Below are 21,178 nucleotides of genomic sequence, written 5' to 3'. Positions count from 1 at the left end.
TACAGTGTCCTGTTTTATGATTGGGTCACAGCACTGATCTCATGTTTAGTGATTGGATCAGTGTTGATATCCACAGTCTCTGCTGAAAACTCCCTAAACCCTCGTCGTTGTGTGAAGCCGCAGTCTGTTGGTGCCTCCGACACACTGTGGGCCCCTGACAGTGGGTGGCCCTGCACACAGAGGTGCTTCAAATCTGAAAATGTCTTCTTCACCATAAATTCCCAGGATGCTTTTAGTCTTCCCACATCAGAGGAGCATCTGCAGGCTGAGTGATTACAGTGACAGGGCAAATCCTGCACAAACTTCACATGTGGCTCATATTTACAATAAATAAAATCACATTTTTCTACATTCACGGCTTTTATTTTTCGCTCTGTGGATTTTACGCGGTGCCAAATTACGCAAGAACAATCAGGAGTCGTATCAGAACTTCCAGCTCTGCTTTAACGTCTCCTTCAGCAGCTTTCAGCGCATAAAACAGTGTGTTGTGTGAGTGTGTGCTCCTCCTGCTGCTGCCGCTGGTGTGGCTGCAGCGCTTTTTTTCCTCTATCTTGATCTGAACTACTAACCAAGTCTTAGAGAGATCAAAATCCAATCCCGTTCTGAGAAAAAAGAGAAATGACGTTATTTGAATATGTGCCCAAAATCCTTAATGAATAACTTAGGACGAGTAGGAGGCAAATGCTGCCCCAGCTGTTTCCTGTTGAAAATGTCTGTGTAATGTAGATAAATGTGAGGGATTTTCTCTCTAAATCCGTCTCCTGTTCGCTAAATCTCACTTCTCCAAAACGAGCCTGCGCAATGGAACAAAGTCGGAATATTGAGATGTGACATTGCCCGCATCTCATCCTCTTTCTCCCCGTTTTTAATGACTTCAAACAAGTTCATTTTCGCCGGGCTTTGTCTTGCGGAGACCCGTGGGGATGTCTAGCGCTCTTTCCTTTCAGTGGCATTTATGTGATGTCTTCAAGGTAACTTACCTGATTTCCTTCGACACTATACATTATCACCTTGCTTCTTCACTTATTTGCACAGAGCATCCTTACATATTTTAACAATAAAACTGGGGATTTCTGTCGCTCATGTGTATTTTTTAGCTGTTTAATGCATGATAAGAATTTATTCTCACTTTTATCATTTTATGAAGCATGCATGTTTTATTTCAATGGATAATTAGAATTTTTCACCTTTTTCGTTATTTTTTTTATTAATTTTTGGAAATCTTTGAGTTTCTCTGGGCGGGAGGATGAGGAATATTTTTTCATCCCCAGCACCTCTGTGCGTCCTGCGCTCCTTTTTCAACCAGAAACATGAATGCAGCTCTGCAACTTTTAAAGTAATTACTGCTGAGTCTGCATTATGAAGTGCTAAATATCCTAAGCTGATGCTGTGCGGGGGGGATGGAGACGGAGAACAAGAGGAGAGCTTAACATGTAAAATACTTGTGTGCGGTCGGGGTTGATGCGGATGGATAGTGTCCTGTGTTTATTCTCTTTATTGTGAACATTTGGCCCAGTCAGCTTCCTCCGCTGGCTTTGGCGGGAGAACCCTTTTCCATCTCACATTTTGGATCGGAAAGATCCCTTGGCGAGTTTCTTTTATTCTCCGAATTTTGAAGCACTTTTGTGCGTAATAACGCGCTGACAGCTGGGTTTTGGCACCTGGGAAACGCTGAATGATGGGTGTTAATGATAGATGTGATGGATAAATTTCGTTACGTTGATTATTATATAGAGTGTTGTAAGGATATGCTATACAGGGGCTGATGATTAGAGAGGAAAGTGTGCTTTCAATTTGGATATGCTCTGCTCGGTTGCGCACAGGCGCTCCGGAGCATCAGACCTGGTCTGCCTCCAAAATCCTGTACAGTTCCCATCTGTTTCTTTCTCTTTTTTTAACTGGTTTGAAAATGTGTAACACTGCAACTGCTGCTGCGCCCTCACACAAGACCAATGTCACCTTAAATGAAACTCTTCTCCTCTGTGATGATACTCTGCCTCTAACAGCAGTCAAACTCTCTCCCTGTGCGCAGTGTGCGATGTGCTGTATCTCCTGTAGCCACACCCTCTCACTACTGCTGTGCGTCCTCACCCTGACTCCGACGGCAACAGGGGCGGGCCCTGAGACCCTGTGCGGGGCGGAGCTGGTCGACACGCTGCAGTTTGTCTGTGGAGAGAGAGGCTTTTATTTCAGTAAGTGCACCTTTTTATTTATTCATAAAGGTTGGCTGTATATGTCCCAGAGCTCTCCACCTCCAGCAAGCTCATAAATAAAAAAGCAGCCGGTTTGACATCTTCTCTTGACTTTCCCTGCATTAATGTCTTTCCCTTTCATTGGGTATCTCTAAGTTCATCAATGCACATTTGTTTTAATGCTCTTCTCACAATGTTGGTCTGAAGCCCAGTTCAGTGAACAAGAAAAATGAAATATGTAATAATAACTATTGTTGGTGGCAAATTGTAGTTTTGCCCACGGGGAAAGGGCTTTAAGTGGAATTTGGCTGACTGTCTCTAAGAGAAAGGAGGGGTAGAAACTAAATGTTGCAGTGAAGTTTTTTCTTTTTTCCACCAGAGAAGGGAAAGCTACCCAAAGAAAACCCTCGACCAAGAATCCAGGATTTAAATCTCCAATTTTTCCATTAAGGGTACAACCTAGCCCAGAACAGCACAGGATATATGGAGCTACCAAGGTTAGGTGCAGTGTTCCACCGGCAGCCAGAGTTTCTCAGGACATGTATCCTGATCTGTCTGTCAGACGAGCTGAGCGACCATACATTAGCAGTACCGCTGACTCGGCTTTGGACCACATCCACCAATTAATCCAATTTGCACTAAATGTCCTCAGTGTCTAATAATTGATTGTCCCTCTGACTCCTGTGCAGCTTTGACATAATGATCCATTATGAATGGTTTGGTTCGGTCCCAAAGTTATGAAGGATTTTCCACATGTGGTCGGCTTTGTCAGCTGCCAGTTTCAAAAAGAACATATAAGATTTCTGTGGGAGATCAGCAACATCTATAATGCATCTGCAGCCCTTTTCTTTTCCAGCATTTCGCTGCTTTTGCTTAAACCTCAACCTGGACTGGTCTGAAAATGCACCTTTAAGACCACCTTTAAAACAGCTGGAGTGTATAGTGGATTTTGTTGGTACAAAGATAAATAAATCTTACAGCTATGTTGGAAGTTCTCTGGTGCCACAATGCTAACTAGTTAGCATTCTTACATTTGCTAATAAGCACTAAACACAAAGCATTTTCTAAAAGCAGGTTCATCAGATCTGAACTGACGAAGCTTCTTGGAGGAGCAGCAAAACGTCAAGAAAACTTGATAAGTCCACATCACTTCAACCTTTTGAATGCAAACATTAGCTGATAGTGTTCGTAACGATTCTGTTGCATCCTACAAAGGACACAGTCTACAAAAATCAATCGAAGCATTGTTAAATAAGACACTGGACGACAGAGGACTTTCCTGAGTCTCAATTCAGGTGGTGCATTCTTCAAAGGATGGAATCTACAAAGGTCAAACCAAGCATTGTCAACTTTCTTGTGTCTTTCCAAAGCTTGTACCAGTGCTAGCATTTGCTAATTAGCCTAGGACTGTTTTCGATGCAAACATCTCTCTGTCTACAGCGCGAAGTTCTGAAGAGATTTTGGGATTTTTTTGTCAACAAACACTTTATGATTATGAAAGATTGCGGATGCCTGATCCACCAACCTCCACTCTACATGTGTTTTGCAACATTTGTGCGTTGGATGTACATGCTGTCATGCAGAGTTCTTGAATGTGGACTCAGCAGAACCCAAAGACCTTTTGTTCCTGCACAGCGTGTAGCTGCTAAGGTTTTGTATTGATCGAACTTCAGTGTCAGCCATAGTATTGTTAGTCATGCTAACACATTAGCAGTCCAGCGATGCAATCAGATTTCTTCACTCCTCCATTATCAGCTGTCTGGCAGCCTTGCTACATGCACCTTGCTGTTTCTCCCCACCATACTGCTGTGTGCAGCTTTTCCAGGAGCCGTCCACAGCTTTCTCCGCATCACGGGCCTCTGTATGGCCTTTATTTGCCAGAAACTTGTTGGAGGGCCACCAAGCTACTGCAAAGCTTCGAGTCTTGTTCGTCCAGATGCTGCTGGCAACACCCACATTCTGTGAAGTGGTCATGACAGGCCGTTCCACTGCCAGCTTTCTGCCAGTTAAGGCTTCTCGGTCTTTGGATACCCTCTGCTGCAGCACTTCTCTCGTATAAATGAGTATTTAAACTTAGAAGCAGAGGAAAGTTGTGGACTACACGATCACACACTGTGTTTTAGTGAATGCAGGCCGTGGATTTCTGCTATTTGTCCACAGTTGTTTTGTATTCTGAGTAAACAGCTGCTAGCATCTGGACTTTGCTCTCTGGTAGAGAATTCTGTAGAGGTGTCTGCAGCTTGTTGAAGTGTTTCAGACTTTGACAGTGTATGAGGGTGTCCAGAGATTGGATGATGTGAGAATGTGACAAGTGTTGGCCTCCTTCACTACACAAACGATTTTCATAGACTCATAGTATCGTCCGTATCCATCTCATGAGAAGGTGCTGAACAGATGCCAATACCTCATGAATCCTCATGCAGGATACCCTTCTTAAACAGGAACAGACCTTTTTGTGGTTCAGGGGGGAATGTATTTGTCTTTCCCGCATTAACTTACAGTGAGCTGTCACTGAACTACACAGCCTCCATCTATCAATGCTACATTTTCCTGTTGAAAAAGAGGTGTATTTCACCAACACTCCATCCTTTTTCTGAAAAGATGATGAGGTTTGAGCAGCAGGGTGCTGTTCCTTGGAAAATATGCTGCTCACTGTCTTCCTCGGTTTCTCTCGCTCTCTCATATTCTCGCTGTCATTCTTTCTTCCTCCACTTTTTTTGGTTGCATAAAATATCTGGAGAATCCATTTGGGTTCCGTTGACTATAGGGCCCGGCAGTGCTCCTTTCCCTGAACTCTTCCCCTCCAGTCTGGCCGTGTTGAATTTGGCAGCGCTCTGATTGATAATGTGTCCAGAGACAGTGTTGCAACGACAGAGGGGTCTCTGTGTGTGCTCGCAATGCTTCTTTTTGCCAATCCACCTTAAAGCATGCACACTTTCAGATTTCCTACCCTGACAGAAAACACCAGTTAGTGGAAATTTTTTAAAGGTAATGAAACAAACTGTGGTGAATACAAAAAAAAATCCACCATCCTAGTCAGTTTTTCCAATTATTAGCCTGACCTAGAAATCCTCAGTTGTCTTTGTAATGCTTTAGCAGGCAGCACTGCGGGCTGATTTCACTGAGATGTTCATTCCATGAATCAGATCTGTTGTGGGACTTTTTTGGCATAAGTGTAAGCACTAAGTAGCTCCGTGTCCTCAGTCACTTTCAGTTCATGCTGAAATATTCAGCTGCTCTGGAGTGGGCGTGAGATATCTAATCTTACTGCAGCCTCTCCTGAATTACACCATGAAATAGTCCATAATTTTTCTTGGTACACCGAGTTATATATTAATAAAAGAACAGCCAGATATGAAACATTTTTTTTGGTGTTACTGTGGCTCGCACGTGAACTATAGGTGGAAGGTAGAGGAAGTTTTCTTACAGCAGCCTCCTCTTCTTTAGCGTCTGTCAGTTTTATCTACTTGAGCCGGAGAGAGAGGTAGAATGTGTAAACAGCACGTCACACGCCTGCACGCACACACGCACAGCTGGGCCATGTCCCTCAGCAGCAGGGGATTATGTGGATTACAGGATGATCAGGACACCCTTCCCCTCCCGCCCTCCCCTTGCCGTACACTGGACCTGAACGCAGCGCCTTCTGAAGAAAGACCTCCTGTGTCCTCACCGTCGCTGTGAAAAGGTGTCGTTTTTCCCATTACGACCTGAACTAAAAAATCTCTGACCTCCCTGCGAATTAGCGCCCACTGGAACAAAGAGGCATCTCATGAAAAGGACAGCCAGGCATCCTCTAGACTTAGATCTGTATATTAGGTGAAGTTGAGACTGGAGGGGATTTGAGGACACTCAAACAGTACCATACCTTAGAAAGTCCTCACCAGTTTAATCCAGGCACACAATGGAGGACCTCGAAAGAGAAAAAAAGAGACATGCACAAGTCCTGCACATACATGATGACTCATACTCGACATAGATAGGTTTGTGGCCTAAAACCATTCAGCTCCTTTTGTTTTCATTAGTGAAGAGGTAGCAGGCTGATGGGTGATGGGTGAACAGGTGTTCACCTCACTGATTTGTAGACTCTGGTTGTTTCCACTGTTGGATGGTCCACCCAAGTCTCATCCATGGTTACAAACTGCTGCCAAAGTCTCTCAGTATCCGACTCAAAGACTCGCCAAATTTGATTATTAAGACTTTCAGGACTCAACTGTGAAAGAATTTTGGGTATTCCTTCCGGTGTTTCTTGCCATTTCTTCTTATGAATGACAAAGAAGAATTTAGGATGTGGTGATGTCCTTCTATAGTATGAAACCTGCCCTGTGTCCTTACAGTTCTGGGTAATCCAGGTACGTGAACAACATCAGCAGGACAAACTTGTACTGTAACATCAGGATGTCTTCCTTTCCGGACAGAGCAGTCTCTGTTTGGAGACAGAGAGATGGACTTGTCTGAGTAAATGGAAACTATATACTGTAGATGACCCCTCTGTTAAGAGAATTTTGGGTGATGGTGCAAGTGTTCACTTGTCTGGTCAACTGCGTTTTTTATAATTGTTTGACATTAAGAAGACTTCTCAGCCCTCATGTCCTTGACGAAACCTTAAAGATATCTTCAGCATTTTTAACACCACAAGTTATCTGTCTCCTCGGTCATTGGGAGTTTGTGGTGGACATGTTGCAGTGAGACACCCAGCTCTGTGACAGTGTACTGGTGCCTTATTAGATCATGTCACAGATCTTGTCAGATGTCTCATTTGTGATGATGGGGAACAGCCCTCCAGGAGTCACATCGTCTTCCAGGCTGTCTCTGCCATGTCAGCGCCTCCATGGGTGATAAGTTTTGGGAACAAGGTAGCAGGTACTGCCTAAGAACCAATGGACACTTCCTGACTTCAAACCATCTGTGTAATCACTCAAAGGGTTGAGTACCATGTGTATTTAATAAGAGCTCTGTAACTCACCTCTTCCTACCTCAGGCCAAGAACATCTCTATCACCCATCTAAACTTAGTGTCTTAACCCTCTTGCCAAGAAAATGTACCCTTAATAAATTCTGTTTTATCCATCCGTGCTGCCATAATACCATGAACAACTCATTTAAATGGAGTACCGGTGCTTTTGGACATGGTTCCAGTGTCACAGCACAGGAACACTTCACACATGCCATAAACTCTTTGTGGTACTGGTGATAAAGAGGCAGTTTCCAGTACTAAAAGCAGCTCTCATAGCCCCTGCCCAGCCGTAAACTGCCTGACACTTTGCAGGAAGAGCAGCACGTCGGCTCCAAGAATCCACTGCTTTTTATTGACCATGACCAGGCAGTAAAAACCCAGATACTTTCTGTGCCACTCTGGAATGGAGGAATCCAGCCATCTCTCTCTCCCTCTCCAGTGCCGCTCCTTAGAGGAATGAACACTATGCATGCTGAGCCTTTCAAATACCAAAAGATGTTTCGTGAAGCCGGGCAGTGTCGTTGGATGAAACGTTGGTGGAAATCTGTTCTAGTTCAGGGCTTTCAACCAGCAGACCCTTAGGGAACTTTTGTATTTAAGCTTCACTTGTTCTTTTCATTTTGATGCTGTTTTCATCAAAACTTTGACAAAATACACAAGAAAAGATAACAGGGTATCTTTAACAGGTAACAGGTTTGAATATAATCAGTACAAGTAAATGATAATTTGACCCCCTGAACAGTCATCATAAAAAGGGAACTCATCAACAGAGACCGAACTGTTTTTATACCAGGCTATAAACTTTACTGGTGTAATTTTGGACCTGTAGGTCTATGGGGGAATAAGCCAGCCCTTAAGAGACCACAGAGAAAACTGCAGGTTTTCTTTCTTTGTGTTGGCTTAATCTCTAACATGCCACCAGCAAATTATTCGACGAAACCAGGTTGTGTTTGTTAGGATGATGTCATCTGCATAAAAACAAACTTCTGCTTAGTCTTGTAAGTGGTATTTGGAGCACAAATGACTCTTCAACTTTGGTTAGTTGTACTTTTTGACTCCTCTCCGACAACAGTCCTGTCATCACAACTGCCCTGTTTCACTCTAATATGCTGACACATGGTTTTTAATCTGACTTGAATCCTTGCTGTCCCTGCATCCTCTGCCCTGAGTCCATTTCAAACAGCATAAATCCAGGAGCCGGGCATGCACTGGCAGAAAAGGCTGTTTACCCTCATTTGTTTAACAACAGTCACAGAAAACAACTCTTTGTTTATGAGGGATTACAGCAGTGATCTGTGGCACTGAAGCATGTAAAACCGAAAGCTTTTAGACCTGATTATTGTATGCGTGTTTTTCCCCCCGACCTGCTCGAGCTGATTATCCTACATGTTAGAACCGGTGCCAGCTGATTTCTCTCTCCCTTCCAGCTGTTTGTGCAGCAGGGTGGCAAACTATTTTCAGAATAACAGCGGATGTTAATTTGTGAGGGATTGGAAAACAGGCCAGGCTATGAGGCGCACGGCCTCTCTTTTGGCTTTCAGCAGCCATTATATAATCGCCAGCCAGGGCTCAACGTCATATTTTTCTAAATGTCTTGATATCAGGTGCTAATATAACAGCGAGGCTGGTCCCACTGATACACACCATCTGTTTGCTGAAAGCACAGAAAAACATTTCCTAGAAAAAAACACACCGTGAAAATAAACGTTTCAGTAAATCAGCTTTAAAAATACTTTTTTTTTAGACATGTAGATGTTTCTATTTTGGAACTTTGGAAGCTCTGGGTGAATCCGCCTCCTTTGATTCGTGAATAATGCAGGTGCACGCTGTACTTTTAGCATCATTCTACCTCATGTGCAACATGAAAGCTTCACCTGTTGTCCCCCCCATTTCATTCACACCTCCATAAGCCTCCGCTTAGTGGGGGGAGTGGGGGGGGGGGGGGGGTTGAGCAGAAAGATGATTCTGTTTCTGAATGAAAGCAGCTCCCTGTCCAAAACAACGTTGTCAGGACAAGGCAGACAGAGAGCAGAAGTTAATGCACTTTGTCAGCACTGGCAGGCTCCTGAGCCAAGAGCTATTAACTCTGAGAGGGAAAGGCATTTCCTCCTTGTAAATGCCATATTAAATTATTATTATTTCATTTGGTAACAGGGAAAAGCCCATCAGGGCTACATTGTTCTAGGTGAGCAGGGAATAGTAAATGGAGAGTCAAGGTTTTTCTAAAAGTCACCATACAGGAGGGTGAAAGAGGAAGTGTTGGCGTCATCGAGTCAAAAATCTGTCACGCTTTTAAAACAGTCTTTACATTTTATTTTTGCTCGCCCTTATTCTCCATCTTGGATTCTGAATGAGCTGTCAGCTTCTGCCAAATGAGAATGTGAATGAACAGAGGAGCAGTCTGGATGTTTCTGCAGGTGGATCGGGCCCACAGGACTTGTGGCTTGGCCTCGCCGATGTAAAAGATACCTGAGCCAAAATGGCTGAGTGGGATATTCTCAACGTCGAGGTGACTGTGACCCGGGGGAAGCAGCTGCCAGAAATGGGTCCACAGCGTGCAACGTGATATGCTGTAAATTTTACACGGAAGAAATCAGTGTCATTAAGACTGTTCATATATCAGAAACATCTGACTCGTGACCTGAACATTATCACGGTTTTACTGCGAGCGGGACGTCTGGACGCTTGCCACAGTTTGTTTGATTAATTCAGCTAAGAAATAAAACGCACCAGAGAGGAAACAGAATCTGATTTATAGAAGCTGAAGTGACTGTTTGCTAAACCTGCACAGTTCATACGCCATTTACCGCGATGACGGTGGATTTACCGCCTAAAGTTTGTAGTAAATTTCAAATCAATGAGTCCTTTATTTCCCAAAGAGATGGACAAAAGCAGGCTTCATTTCTAACTTGATTGTGTTGGCTGAGAGGATATTTACCATTATTAGATTTTATCAGCTGTAGACAGGTAGCTAATTAAACCAATGGTAGTTTCATGAGCTGATTAAATACGTTGTTTCTGGCTGAATGTCAAAAAAGTCCTCAACAGTTTTTGATAGAAGACATGGAAATTATGAACCAGCTTTCTCAAAATGAATAAAGATGTCTTTCTGAGAAAATATACCATGTTTCCAGGGGTTATGGTTTTCAGGGTCTGTCTGTGAAGGTTCCTTTCAGACTCCACAAAAAGAAGGATTTATTCACTGGGAAAAGGTGAAGCTCATGCCCCCTCTGCAGTCGTCACCATTTTCCGTCTGTGACTTCTGTGACCATTTCTGCCATGAGTCCCATCCACATCTGCTCCAGCAGTGTTCAAACAAACCATTTAAAACTGCCACGTTTGTTCTTTTCTACTGTTCCTATGTTGCCTTTTTAGTGCATTAAGCAACAAATGCAAGTCTAGAACAGCAGCTACAGACAAAAAAAGCCTTAGTACTTGGCACTTACTTGTAATTTAAACTTAATTTTCATTTTTAGGCTTCAGGCTTTACCTTCTATGTGAGCTAAATGCCAGCTACTGTATCCATTAGATATCATTCCTCACCCTGTATAAGAGTTGCTTTCAGAAGCTGGCATTTGTGAAGCTGCCAGCTCGGAGTCAAGAGGGGAAAAACAAGAGTAAAAATGAAATGGTAACTCACTTAGAGCAGTTTAGCTTAAATAAACACAATTTCTAGGCTCAACATTATTCGGCTATTCCCCAAATGTGAACCCAAAACATCTAGATTGCGCCCTATTGGCTGGCTGTGGTATAGGACATAAACCCTGCCTCCTCTATGTCAGTAGATGGAACACTGACTCAACTAAACCCTTAAAGAACTTCTCAAAAACAGTGTTTCCCAGATGGGTTTATGGCTTGTTGGCTAGTTTGTATCATGCTGATCTGCATTCAAGGGTTCAAGTTTGTATTCTGTTCAGCCATCAGCTCAGCTCTGTAAAGCAGCAATAACCAAAACATCTTCAGATCTAAATCCCTCCCTGCTATTTTTTTTCTTAAACAGGTAAACCAACAGGCTACGGCCCCAATGCACGGCGATCCCGCGGCATTGTGGACGAGTGCTGCTTCCAAAGCTGTGAGCTGCGGCGCCTGGAGATGTACTGTGCACCTGCCAAGACTAGCAAGCCTACTCGCTCTGTGCGTGCACAGCGCCACACAGACATGCCGAGAGCACCCAAGGTTAGTACCGCAGGGCACAAAGTGGACAAGGGCACAGAGCGTAGGACAGCACAGCAGCCAGACAAGACAAAAAACAAGAAGGTGAGCATGGCACTAAACAGATACACTCTAAAAAAACAAAAAGGTTTTAATCAGGAAAGGAGGGGATAGGACAGATGTTTGTGTCAGCATGCATACACAATGTTTTGCTTTGGAAAATACATTTATGTTCATTCTTGTAAACTGTGAGATGCTCATTGGGCATGACATTACAGCTTGTTAGCCAAAAAGCCAAAGCCAAAACATAAAACAGTCACTAACAGAAGCACAAATGTTTAAGTTTAGTCATAAAGGAAAGCACTGGATATATATCTGTGTCTCTACATTCACCCAAAATCCTTGGGTTTGGGTCCAAAGGCTTAATTATACTTTATTATACATTAGCAGACTTGTGAAGAGGACTGTTGCACCTGCAAAATTTCTTTTACAATGATTATATATATGTGTTATATATATATTTGGCATTAGGAGAATGAAAGAAAAAAAGTTTTCAGAGGGACTCGGTGGTAAACCAAAATAGATCTGTATTGTATAATTGCTTTTCTTCCTTCAGACTACACTAAGCTAAAGGCTGCAGTACATAATGATCAAAATACTCAGTTTACTTTTAAGGGTTAAGGGCTAAACTTTATCCACCTGAAGATGCTTCACTTCTCTCCCACAGAGACCTTCATCTGGACATAGTCATTCATCCTTCAAGGTATGCACAGTTTTAGTAACATTATGTGATTCAGACCTTTATCAAACAGTCTGAAGCATCTGATGACATAAGAGCTTCAAAGATTCTGTAATGTCTAAATTCAGAATCTGCAGCAAGTGTGAACCTTTTAAGGTTCATCTGTGTGCAGCTTTTTACCCTTTTTTCCTCAAAAAAGAAAACCATTAGCAAGACAAGGAGCTAAGTGGTTTTTGTGGTAGACCCAGTGGCACTCCCTGCTCCTCCCTAGGCGGAGCCTCCACTCTGCTGCTGTGCAGTATGTCCTGAAATTCAGACGGCTCGTCACAACAGGTCGATGCTGCAGAGGAGGCAGGAAGATCATGTTTCTGTCGCACTGGCGGTGATGGAGAGGAAAGGAGTCGTGTGATGGAGTATTTAAATCACAAAAAAAAATTAATAGGCGGTAGTCAGAATTAAGAAAGAACATAAAAATCTGTTATTCCAACTGAAAATCAAAATTAGTTAGAATTTGGTTGCTGTTCAAACTGCTTCATAACAAGCTACCTACTTAGCTGGATTGCTAACTGACTGGCAATCGCTTTTGGAGCCAGCCTCCAGTGGCCACTTGAGGAACTGCAGCCATCATAAGCCTATTAACTAGCTTACTAAGAAGGAGGAGACCCGCCAATTCTCAATATACTGTACATAACATTAAATGTATACCTTCAACATCTTCACAGCTCCAACCTTGTGGTATGAGTGGTAGCTTCCATGCTGTGTTATTGTCGACATTGTTTTGTCTCTTCATTATGTGTCTGAAGTACAGCAACACACATAAAGTATATCTATATGTGTCTAAAATGTGCTTCTCTTCTGTTGCAGGAAGTGCATCAGAAAAACTCAAGTCGAGGCAGCACAGGGGGCAAAAATTACAGAATGTAGGGAAGGAGCAAATGGACAAATGCCCAGCAACTTGGCAAGAGAGAAGGGAGTGGCCTTACCTGGTACCCCTGTGGAATGGTTCACTGTAAAACAAAACAAAGAGGATGCTAACAATGGCCCGCAAACGCTCTCCAAAATCATTGAATCCTGAGAGCTTAGCGGCGTTTTAAGGGTTTTGATGAGCGATCTTGTGATTATTTTGTACACTGCACCATTCCATATCGGGAGGAATTCTTTGTTAATGCAATGTAACAGACTAGTTTAGCTGCTGAGACACAAACAAGAGCTTATTATACCTCCATGTGTGTGAGCTGCAGCATCCCCCTGGCTCCAGGAAAGGTGTGTGTGTGGGCTTCAGCCGATCATAGAGAGCGGAGCAGAGGTGTGTGTTGGTTGAGAATGAGTGCGTCCGTCCTGTCCCCTGAACTCTACGGAGGTAAATCCTTTCCAACTCGGAGAGAGTGGATCCACGCTTTTTAATAAGACAGGGAACTTCTTCACCGGTCACATTTAACAGTTAGTACCCAAGTTCGAAGCTAATATTTTACCTTCAGAGTTTGATTTTTGCGCACCATGCATTACTGTGGATGTTTTTAATATGTAAGGACAAAGGCCAGGTGGTTCATCATTAGTCTTTAAACATTGTAGTTATTCTATCTCCAATCAAATCCTGACAAAGTGGAGTCTCCAAATCCCTGCTAAGCCCCAGGAAGTGTTGAGAACCTGAGGACTGAGTCTGCAGTTCAACAACAGATCAAGCACCATTAGAGACAAATTCATCAGACTCTAAACTAAAGCACTTGTTTTGGTTGTTAAAAATGGGTCATTCACTCAGAGGACTCAAAGTGCATTTGGCATACATGAAAGGTAAAAAATTTCAGAGTGACCATTAAAATGTTTGTCGTCTGCATCCTTTTCACACGTAAACACCCAGACCAGAGTTTGGTCAACAGTGACCTCCGATCCAGCATTTCAGGTTCAGGGTGGAGGCTAAGAAAAAAAAAACATACTCTCTTACTCTTATAAAAAATAAAAAAGGCATTATACAGTTAGAAGCATGCAGACAGAGAGGCTTTACCAACAGCCGGATCCATTCTAAAGTTTAATGATTGATTCGTCTTGACCGCGGATATTTGGTCAGTGAAGACAGGGTGAGAACTTTGCTCCTACGGTTGTCGTTCAGGCCGCATTATGTGCTCAGTTGGCAAAACTCCACGGCAAAGTCCACACAGAATAAACAATTTGGTAAATAATGCCAACCAAAATGACTCCTGGAGATTTGAATACCGGCACACACACACACATAACCAGTGCACATATGCTCCCACAACAGAATTGTGCAACTAGGAGCAATGGTCAAGCACACACACACATACACACACACACACACGTGTTTCATGGAAAGCCCGTTCTGAGAAGTCCTTGCATGAGGACCTGTTTGTTTGAGGCTCATTGTGGATTCATTTTGTCGCACAAAAATCGACATCTCTGCCTCCTCTGCCTGTGTATAATCAATCAGTACTCCCATTATGTTAACCTATGCATTACTATCATTCATTGTACATGATGGTTTCATATATCAAAACTGTATTAAGAATCCTATCCACTGTATAATGGTGCTATTTTGTAGTTTGTTACTTGCAAGAGATGGCTAAGACAGACAGATGGCAGGGCTTACATTGGAGGTCTTCCCTTTTGCACAGCCTTGAGGCCACCATTTTAATAGTGTTTTTATTTGTAAGCTGTTTCAATAAGGTAGTAGTGTAAGCGAGTAAATGTATCTGTGTGAATTCTGTGAATGCATGGAGAATAAAACAAAAAAGAAAAAAAGATTATATCATGTTGTGGTCCCAAGAAGGCAAAATGCTATTTTTTCTACTGTTTTTAAATTATTTTCTCAACATAGATCCCTTATGCCAAATAACTTGACAAAAGTACTGTGAACTGTGATTCTTCCAATTGTATTGAGATTGTTAAAAGTGCGGAGGTGTGTGTGTGTGTGTGTGTGTGTGTACGTACACACCGCACTCAAAGCCAAGGTACTGAATATTAAAATGACTTTAGCAGCGAGACTACGCAACTTTTGCTAAACAGCGGCCACTGTGGCCGAAAGTGGTAACTACAGGACAATCCAGAGAAGCAGGTTGAATTCCCTTAAAGACATCAATATGTCTGTCTGTCTACACACAGATCTGTCTATGTCTGTCTAAGTTGTAGCGCCTTAAATTTAAGATGCATTGCTTTGGGAATGTTAGCTTTTCTGTAAAAGGTAAAATAAGAAGATCAGTTCCACTCTTATCTGTGTGTGAGTTAGCCAGATAGCGTAGCTTAGCATTAAGACAGTCACCAGGAGCAAAAACCCTTAAATTAATCCACCTACCACCTGTGAGTGAGGCTTGATTTTAGCTACAGTTAGCTATCTATAGCTAATACTGTGGCTAAAGAAGCGCATTATATTATCTTGAGAAATATTCAAGGAAAAAAAATCTACTTGGGAAAATTGCTGCAGTAACTACTATGCTTCACCTCCATTAGCAACAAAACTGAGCTTTCTTTAGGATTCTGTCAAAATATCACCATGCTAGCAGATATACCTTTTAGCTAGTGCTAACATGTAACAGCTAAGTTGTTAAAGCTAAGCTATCTTAGCATTGGAGAGAGAGAGTCCCTATTCCATATTAAATGATTAATTGTGTGCTCTAATTCTAAAAGTCAACTGTTTATCCATTTTCAATCTTTATGCTAAGCTAAGCTACGCTAACCTTCTAATCATTTGTGGCTTCTTATGAAAGTGGTGTTAATTCATAAACATCATCCTGCATTCACTGCTAAATAAGGCTGTTATGACAAAAGCATGCATTAAAATGCACAAAAAATGTGTTCATACATTTTTAAAGTTACATGTCTCGCTTTCAGAGTACGCCAGGAGTTTTCATTTATATTGTTCAAATAATTTGTTAGGAGCTCTCTCGACTTTAACAGATTAATTGAACATTTACATTTGTTTGTCTCTATTATAAATAATATAAAATTGACATTTTCTCTTTGTTTTTGGTGTTGGTTCCATTCAAATTCCTTCTTGTCAGTTGGCCTGGCGACTGAAATGAAATAGAAGCTGGTTGGAGAACAGCTCTGGTCCTCAAACCAAAGACTTTTTGATGAGAACAAAGCCTCACTTAGCATTTAAAGAATCAATGCCATCCCTGTCTCGTCTACACTGCAGCTACAGTCCGCCCTTCACACACACACACACATTGTCTCTGCTACCTGAAATAATATAGCTTGTGTATTAAAAATGCCTCCAGATCATTCGACAATAAATCATTCAAACGTGTCAGCTGTTTGAGATAATGGCAGAGCGTGGGAGTGAGTGAGTCATTCACCACTCTAATGAGGACGGATAATTTCCAGAGGCTCGCTGTCCAAGAAACTGTTGATTACAGCACTCTTATGGTGCTCGATGCCTTCTGTAGAAATAAATACTGACAAACTGTTCACCATTCCTGCTGAATAAACCACTTGTCAACATCACAGACATGCCTCCATGTTGTCCTTTAATGCACACTGACCTTTGTGTTACTATGAGAAACCCTGCAGACCAGAACCTATATGTTTCCACCTGTTTATCTGCTTTTAATCACATGGTAGCAACTCAGTGCATTTATGCATGTAGACATCGTGACAATAAAAAATGATATGAGCGGCTTTGAACATGCCGTGATTGGGGCAAGACGGTCTGAGAGGGGCTACAGCAGCAGACAAAAGCACAGAGTCTCTCCTGTCAGCTTAGACTGTATCACCATTTGACTAATTGGCCTAATGTGTGTCCTCTGCTGCCACATTCAGGTGGCAGGTTCAGAATTTGAAATCTCTATGAAAGCATAGAGACCTGTGATGGACTGGTGCCTCTCCCCCCGTGACCCTGCACTGCGGGACGAAGCGGGTTCGGATGATGGATGAATAAAAGCATGGATCCATGCTGCCTTGAATGGTGTAAAGGTCCCCTCAGTACAGCTGAGCATGGTTTGTTCTATCTATCCACATATCTAAATTGTTTTGAGTCCCAGTGGGAGACTCCAACTGCCGCCAAGTCAAGTCTATAATTAAAAAGAGTGAGTCAGTAAGGATGTTATAAATGGAACCTATCAGCAGAGACCAAAACAGTCTTTGTACCAGGCTGCAGACATGTTTCTGCTGTAAAGTCAGGCAGTTTAACATGGAGGTCTGTGGAGATTGAAGCACAAAGATTTTGGAGCCAACCCCCCAGAGGCTGCAGGGGGAACTGCAGTTTTTGTCACTTCCACATTGGCTTCATTTCTCAGCCCTGGAGGTTGCTGCTTGGTTGTGACCATGTCCAGCCCATCATGAAATTCATCTCTAAAAAGAGCACCTGTATGTCTGACTGCAGTAGTCCAGCAATGTCACACCTGCAGCACCTGTGTGATGCTATCATGTTGATGTGAACTGAAATCTTAGAAAAGTTTGCACCTTGTTGAATCACCATTCTGAATACAGCCTAGCACTAGCCAGGTGTAACTAACAAAGTGTCCAAAAAGCTGCATGACAGAGACACTTTCCGGGTCTGAGTGTGGGGTGTGGTGCTCCCTGAGGCCTGGAGCTGCATGTTCAGCTCTTTGGAGGATGCTCGCAGTGACAGCATGATGGCCCAGACTCACTCAGCAGTTTTTAGAGGATGTATACAGGATGACAATGTAATAAATAAAAAATGGGTAGGGCTCAGCAGAGATCAGGATGCAGAGCAGCAGGCAGGCTGGCCAGGTTCTGGTCATCACAGCCATCCTGGATGTTATTTCATCCCTCACAAAATCAATTCAAGGTCTGAATACAGGCTGCAAGCTTAGCAGCACGGGATGTTTTGTGAATGCCCTGTTTACTCTCCTATTTGTGCAAATGTCAGATTACACGGCGAGCCGGAAGAAACACACAGAAGAGGTTTGGATGACCTCAGGAACCAGGATGATTCTGGAAAAGCACACACACACTCGCTTCCCATTGATCCCAGCGCACTCAGGATCCAGTGCATCTAAGGACACAGATTTTGGAGCGAACTCTGAAACACAATCCCTCCACACTCTTCAACTCCTCATCTTAAGCACAGGATTGTCTTTTGAATGACCTTGTGGTCTGTTTTACTACGCTCACCAATTTTTTACTACTTATTCTGCTGGTCGTTTTACACAGATCTCTTTTCCAACAAGATTTTTAAGCTTTTTCACCATTTTCTCGGGCTGTGATCCTGGAGAGTGATGAGATGATTGGGACAAATTTACAAGAAGCACCGCGTTACATTTGATCGTTGTTATGTGCCAAAGCCTGCAAGTGCACCGCGATACCACAAGAATATTAAGATTAAAGCATGTATGTGTAAAATAAAGTGTCCAAACCATTGGATTTGGAGATTGAGTCGACAGTGGAAATTCACTGAGGCTTGATTATAGCAGGAGAGAGTGTTGGCTCAGCTGTGTGCTTTAAGAACCCATGATGTCAGAGCCTTATTTTCCTTGGAGAGACTCTCATCAGCTGCATTGTTCCAGGAAACCATGGTCTGTTCTCTGGGCAACAAAAAAAATCCTACCAACCCCCCCCCCCCCCCCCCCTCTCTCTCTTTGCATCCTGAAGCATCCTGCACGGAGCATCACATTTCCCCGTCCTCTTTCTTTTTCATTAGTGTCGGTGATGAAAGGCAGCGTGTTTATATAGAACCAGGAAGCAACATGTTGGACCCCTGAGGATTACTAAACAATGCTGCTAATGACGCCCAAGCTTCTAAGGTAAACTGACAGGTGATGCAAGCAGCTCGAAGTTCAAAACACGACATGATGCCAAAACCTTAAATCTGTTGTGGAAATAATAAAAAACAATTGTAAATAATCTTCACCCAATCACATCTGGTCCTCATAAAATCATTTGAGTCTTGGCTTTTTTGTTAATGTTCCTTGTTAGGGAACCGTAGTAATGATTTCCTAGCAGTTCAGACTCAGAGTTCGTCAAATCCTCCTAAGAGGATGGCTGAGAATCAGGTGGATTCACGGTCCATGCCGCTTCATGCGTACAGCCTGTATCAGGGGGAGAAAAAGGGGGGGGGGGGCGGGGGGCATTATCAGAAAAGAGCGAGGAAGGTTACAACAACAGAGCACAAAGCTCACAAGTTCAGTTGTGCTTCTGCTGGAACGGCCGTGCCCCTGTGGACAAGTTCAGTCCTTCAGTAGAAGTCCTCGTCCTCCAACAATAATACTTACAAAATAAAGGCTCCAAGTAAAATCACTTCAGCTGAGTTCTATAGCTATTATTCATGTCCTGGTTCTCCACAGCTCCTGTGATGTTAATAAGGTAAGCCCTTCTGAGCTGAGGAGAAGCCTATAAGGAGCTAAGTCAACATTTTGCTTGCCTCCGCCTTTTATCATCAGCTGACGCTCAGCACCTTGGTGTGTGTGCTTGTCGATCACAGAGCCGAGGCAGATCGAATTCGCCTTTAAACCATGACTTTGACACTTTGCTTATTTGCGTTCTTACTGAGACGTTAGATGAAAAGATCAATACCACTCTTTGATTAGAGTGGTAAATTCAAAGCTGCTGGTTAGCTTTTCTTAGCACAAAGAGTAAAGAGAACATTTTCAATGTTGATGAAGATTCTCACTTATCCAGGTCATTTTCATTCAAAGGGGGTGGAGGGAGGCAACTGGACTTTTAAATTCTAACAAAGGTTACTATTGGCCTTATTGGGTCATTCTGATTTGTTTTTTTTCCATGCATGCATGCATCACATTTGTATTTTTGGATGGTTTACATTCACAATCTGACCTTTATGTGTCACTCTGCCCATTGAGACTTTCACTATTAACTGAATCACCTACAACATACATAACAAACATCTCGCTGCCGCTGCAGGTGGATGGCAACAGCCCTCAGTGTGTGTGTGAGTGTGTGTAAAGGTGTCATGTGGCCATAGTTCAGCTCTATAGCTTGTTTAAGACCCCTAAGGTGAATCAGGACCTAGAATTTGGCCCAAAAAAATCAACTTTCGAGGGAAAAAAGTTTTTTTTTTACAGGTTTAGATGCATATGTGTTGTACACTCACAATTGTTATTGTTTTTCCATTTATTTATTTATTTATTTATTTATTTTAATTGCCTACCATTAAGCACTTTTTCTGTTTCACTTACTGTGTTTTTCCGGGGTAGTACGCTGTGAAAGGTCACAAAATCATTTAAAACGTATTTATAGTATTGATGTCATGCACCTGCGTGCTAAAATGAGGAAATGTTAGTGCTGCTAAGTTAGCTAGCTAATGGCGGCCGCCATATTTGACCCTACTGGTATCAACATTTATTTAGACACCTTGAACACTTGAGTGCTCAACCTAAAAATTAGAAATATGATGCTTTTATTAAATTAATACATTCCATTGTTGAAAACATTTAAAGTTAGATATCTTTTATTTCTATGCCTGTGCTTATAATCATAATCATATTTTAATATTTTATTTAAGTAAAATAGATAGATAGATAATACTGAACAGAAATACTGAGAGAAGATTTAAAGTTATCATATAAATACTTCAAAATATCCTTGTAAAAAGCAGAGAGGGTCTATTGGAAGTGAAGGATACAGTTTGTGTCTTCATTCCTTTAATAGGTTCTGACTGATGCATTTAAATATTTTGATACTGTAGTTCCAGCTTTGGGACACGTAACATGTATGCAGTAATTCAGACGTGGCTTTTTTATTTTATGATAATGGAATTTACATCATGCAGGCTCAAGAACAGGTGGATTTCTGTGCAAATCTATGTTTGACAAATCTATGTTTGACAAAACTTGCATACGTTAAAAATAGAACTTTGACTTTGGTGATTACATTTGTGGCTGTATGGTGACTCAAATTAGCATATGTGTGATGCTACCAGGTGGACTAAAATAGTCATTAGCTTTCCAACATGAGTTAACATAAAAAATGTGTTTTTTGTTTTGGCCGTTAATTTCCTTATAGAGTGATATACAGGTTACATATGATAGAATTTGTGAGTTTTAGTGGTGCACACATGACAGATCTTTTCACCTTTGCCGAGCTAACAGGCTGCTACAACAGCTTTACATTAACAAGTATTAAGCTGAGCAGGAGTACATTCTGCGCTAGTAATTTTTGCTTCCGTTCATCATTTTTTGCATCATCATCATTAGTTTGGTGGCTTTCATAC

At 42.3% G+C, this 21,178-nt stretch overlaps 1 protein-coding gene across 2 annotated transcripts; it reads left to right on the top strand.

The window, feature by feature from the left end:
• Window positions 1-670: 670 nt before the first annotated feature.
• igf1 (insulin-like growth factor 1) lies at window positions 671-16,493 on the top strand. 2 transcript variants are annotated; one of them, XM_028431084.1, is made up of 5 exons: window positions 672-971; window positions 2,033-2,192; window positions 11,146-11,402; window positions 12,025-12,060; window positions 12,901-16,493. In XM_028431084.1, the coding sequence occupies exons 1-5, from the start codon at window positions 924-926 to the stop codon at window positions 12,958-12,960; spliced, it is 561 nt and encodes a 186-aa protein (XP_028286885.1). In that variant the 5' UTR covers window positions 672-923; the 3' UTR covers window positions 12,961-16,493. The 2 variants fall into 2 exon arrangements, with proteins under 2 accessions (XP_028286894.1, XP_028286885.1); XM_028431093.1 differs by lacking the exon at window positions 12,025-12,060 and having other exon boundaries at window positions 671-971.
• Window positions 16,494-21,178: the final 4,685 nt, after the last annotated feature.

The sequence above is a fragment of the Parambassis ranga genome, chromosome 2 (genome assembly GCF_900634625.1).
Source record: "Parambassis ranga chromosome 2, fParRan2.1, whole genome shotgun sequence".
Classification (NCBI taxonomy): Eukaryota; Metazoa; Chordata; class Actinopteri; family Ambassidae; genus Parambassis; species Parambassis ranga.
Note: the sequence above shows the minus strand (reverse complement) of the source record. Positions and strands in the feature narration are given on the sequence as shown.

Coding starts and splice junctions, on each gene's coding strand:
- igf1 (XM_028431084.1), top strand. CDS start 924: ATGTCTAGCGCTCTTTCCTTTCAGTGGCATTTATGTGATGTCTTCAAG. Junction 11,403..12,024: donor ACAAGACAAAAAACAAGAAG/GTGAGCATGGCA, acceptor TCTCTCCCACAG/AGACCTTCATCTGGACATAG. Junction 12,061..12,900: donor ATAGTCATTCATCCTTCAAG/GTATGCACAGTT, acceptor CTTCTGTTGCAG/GAAGTGCATCAGAAAAACTC.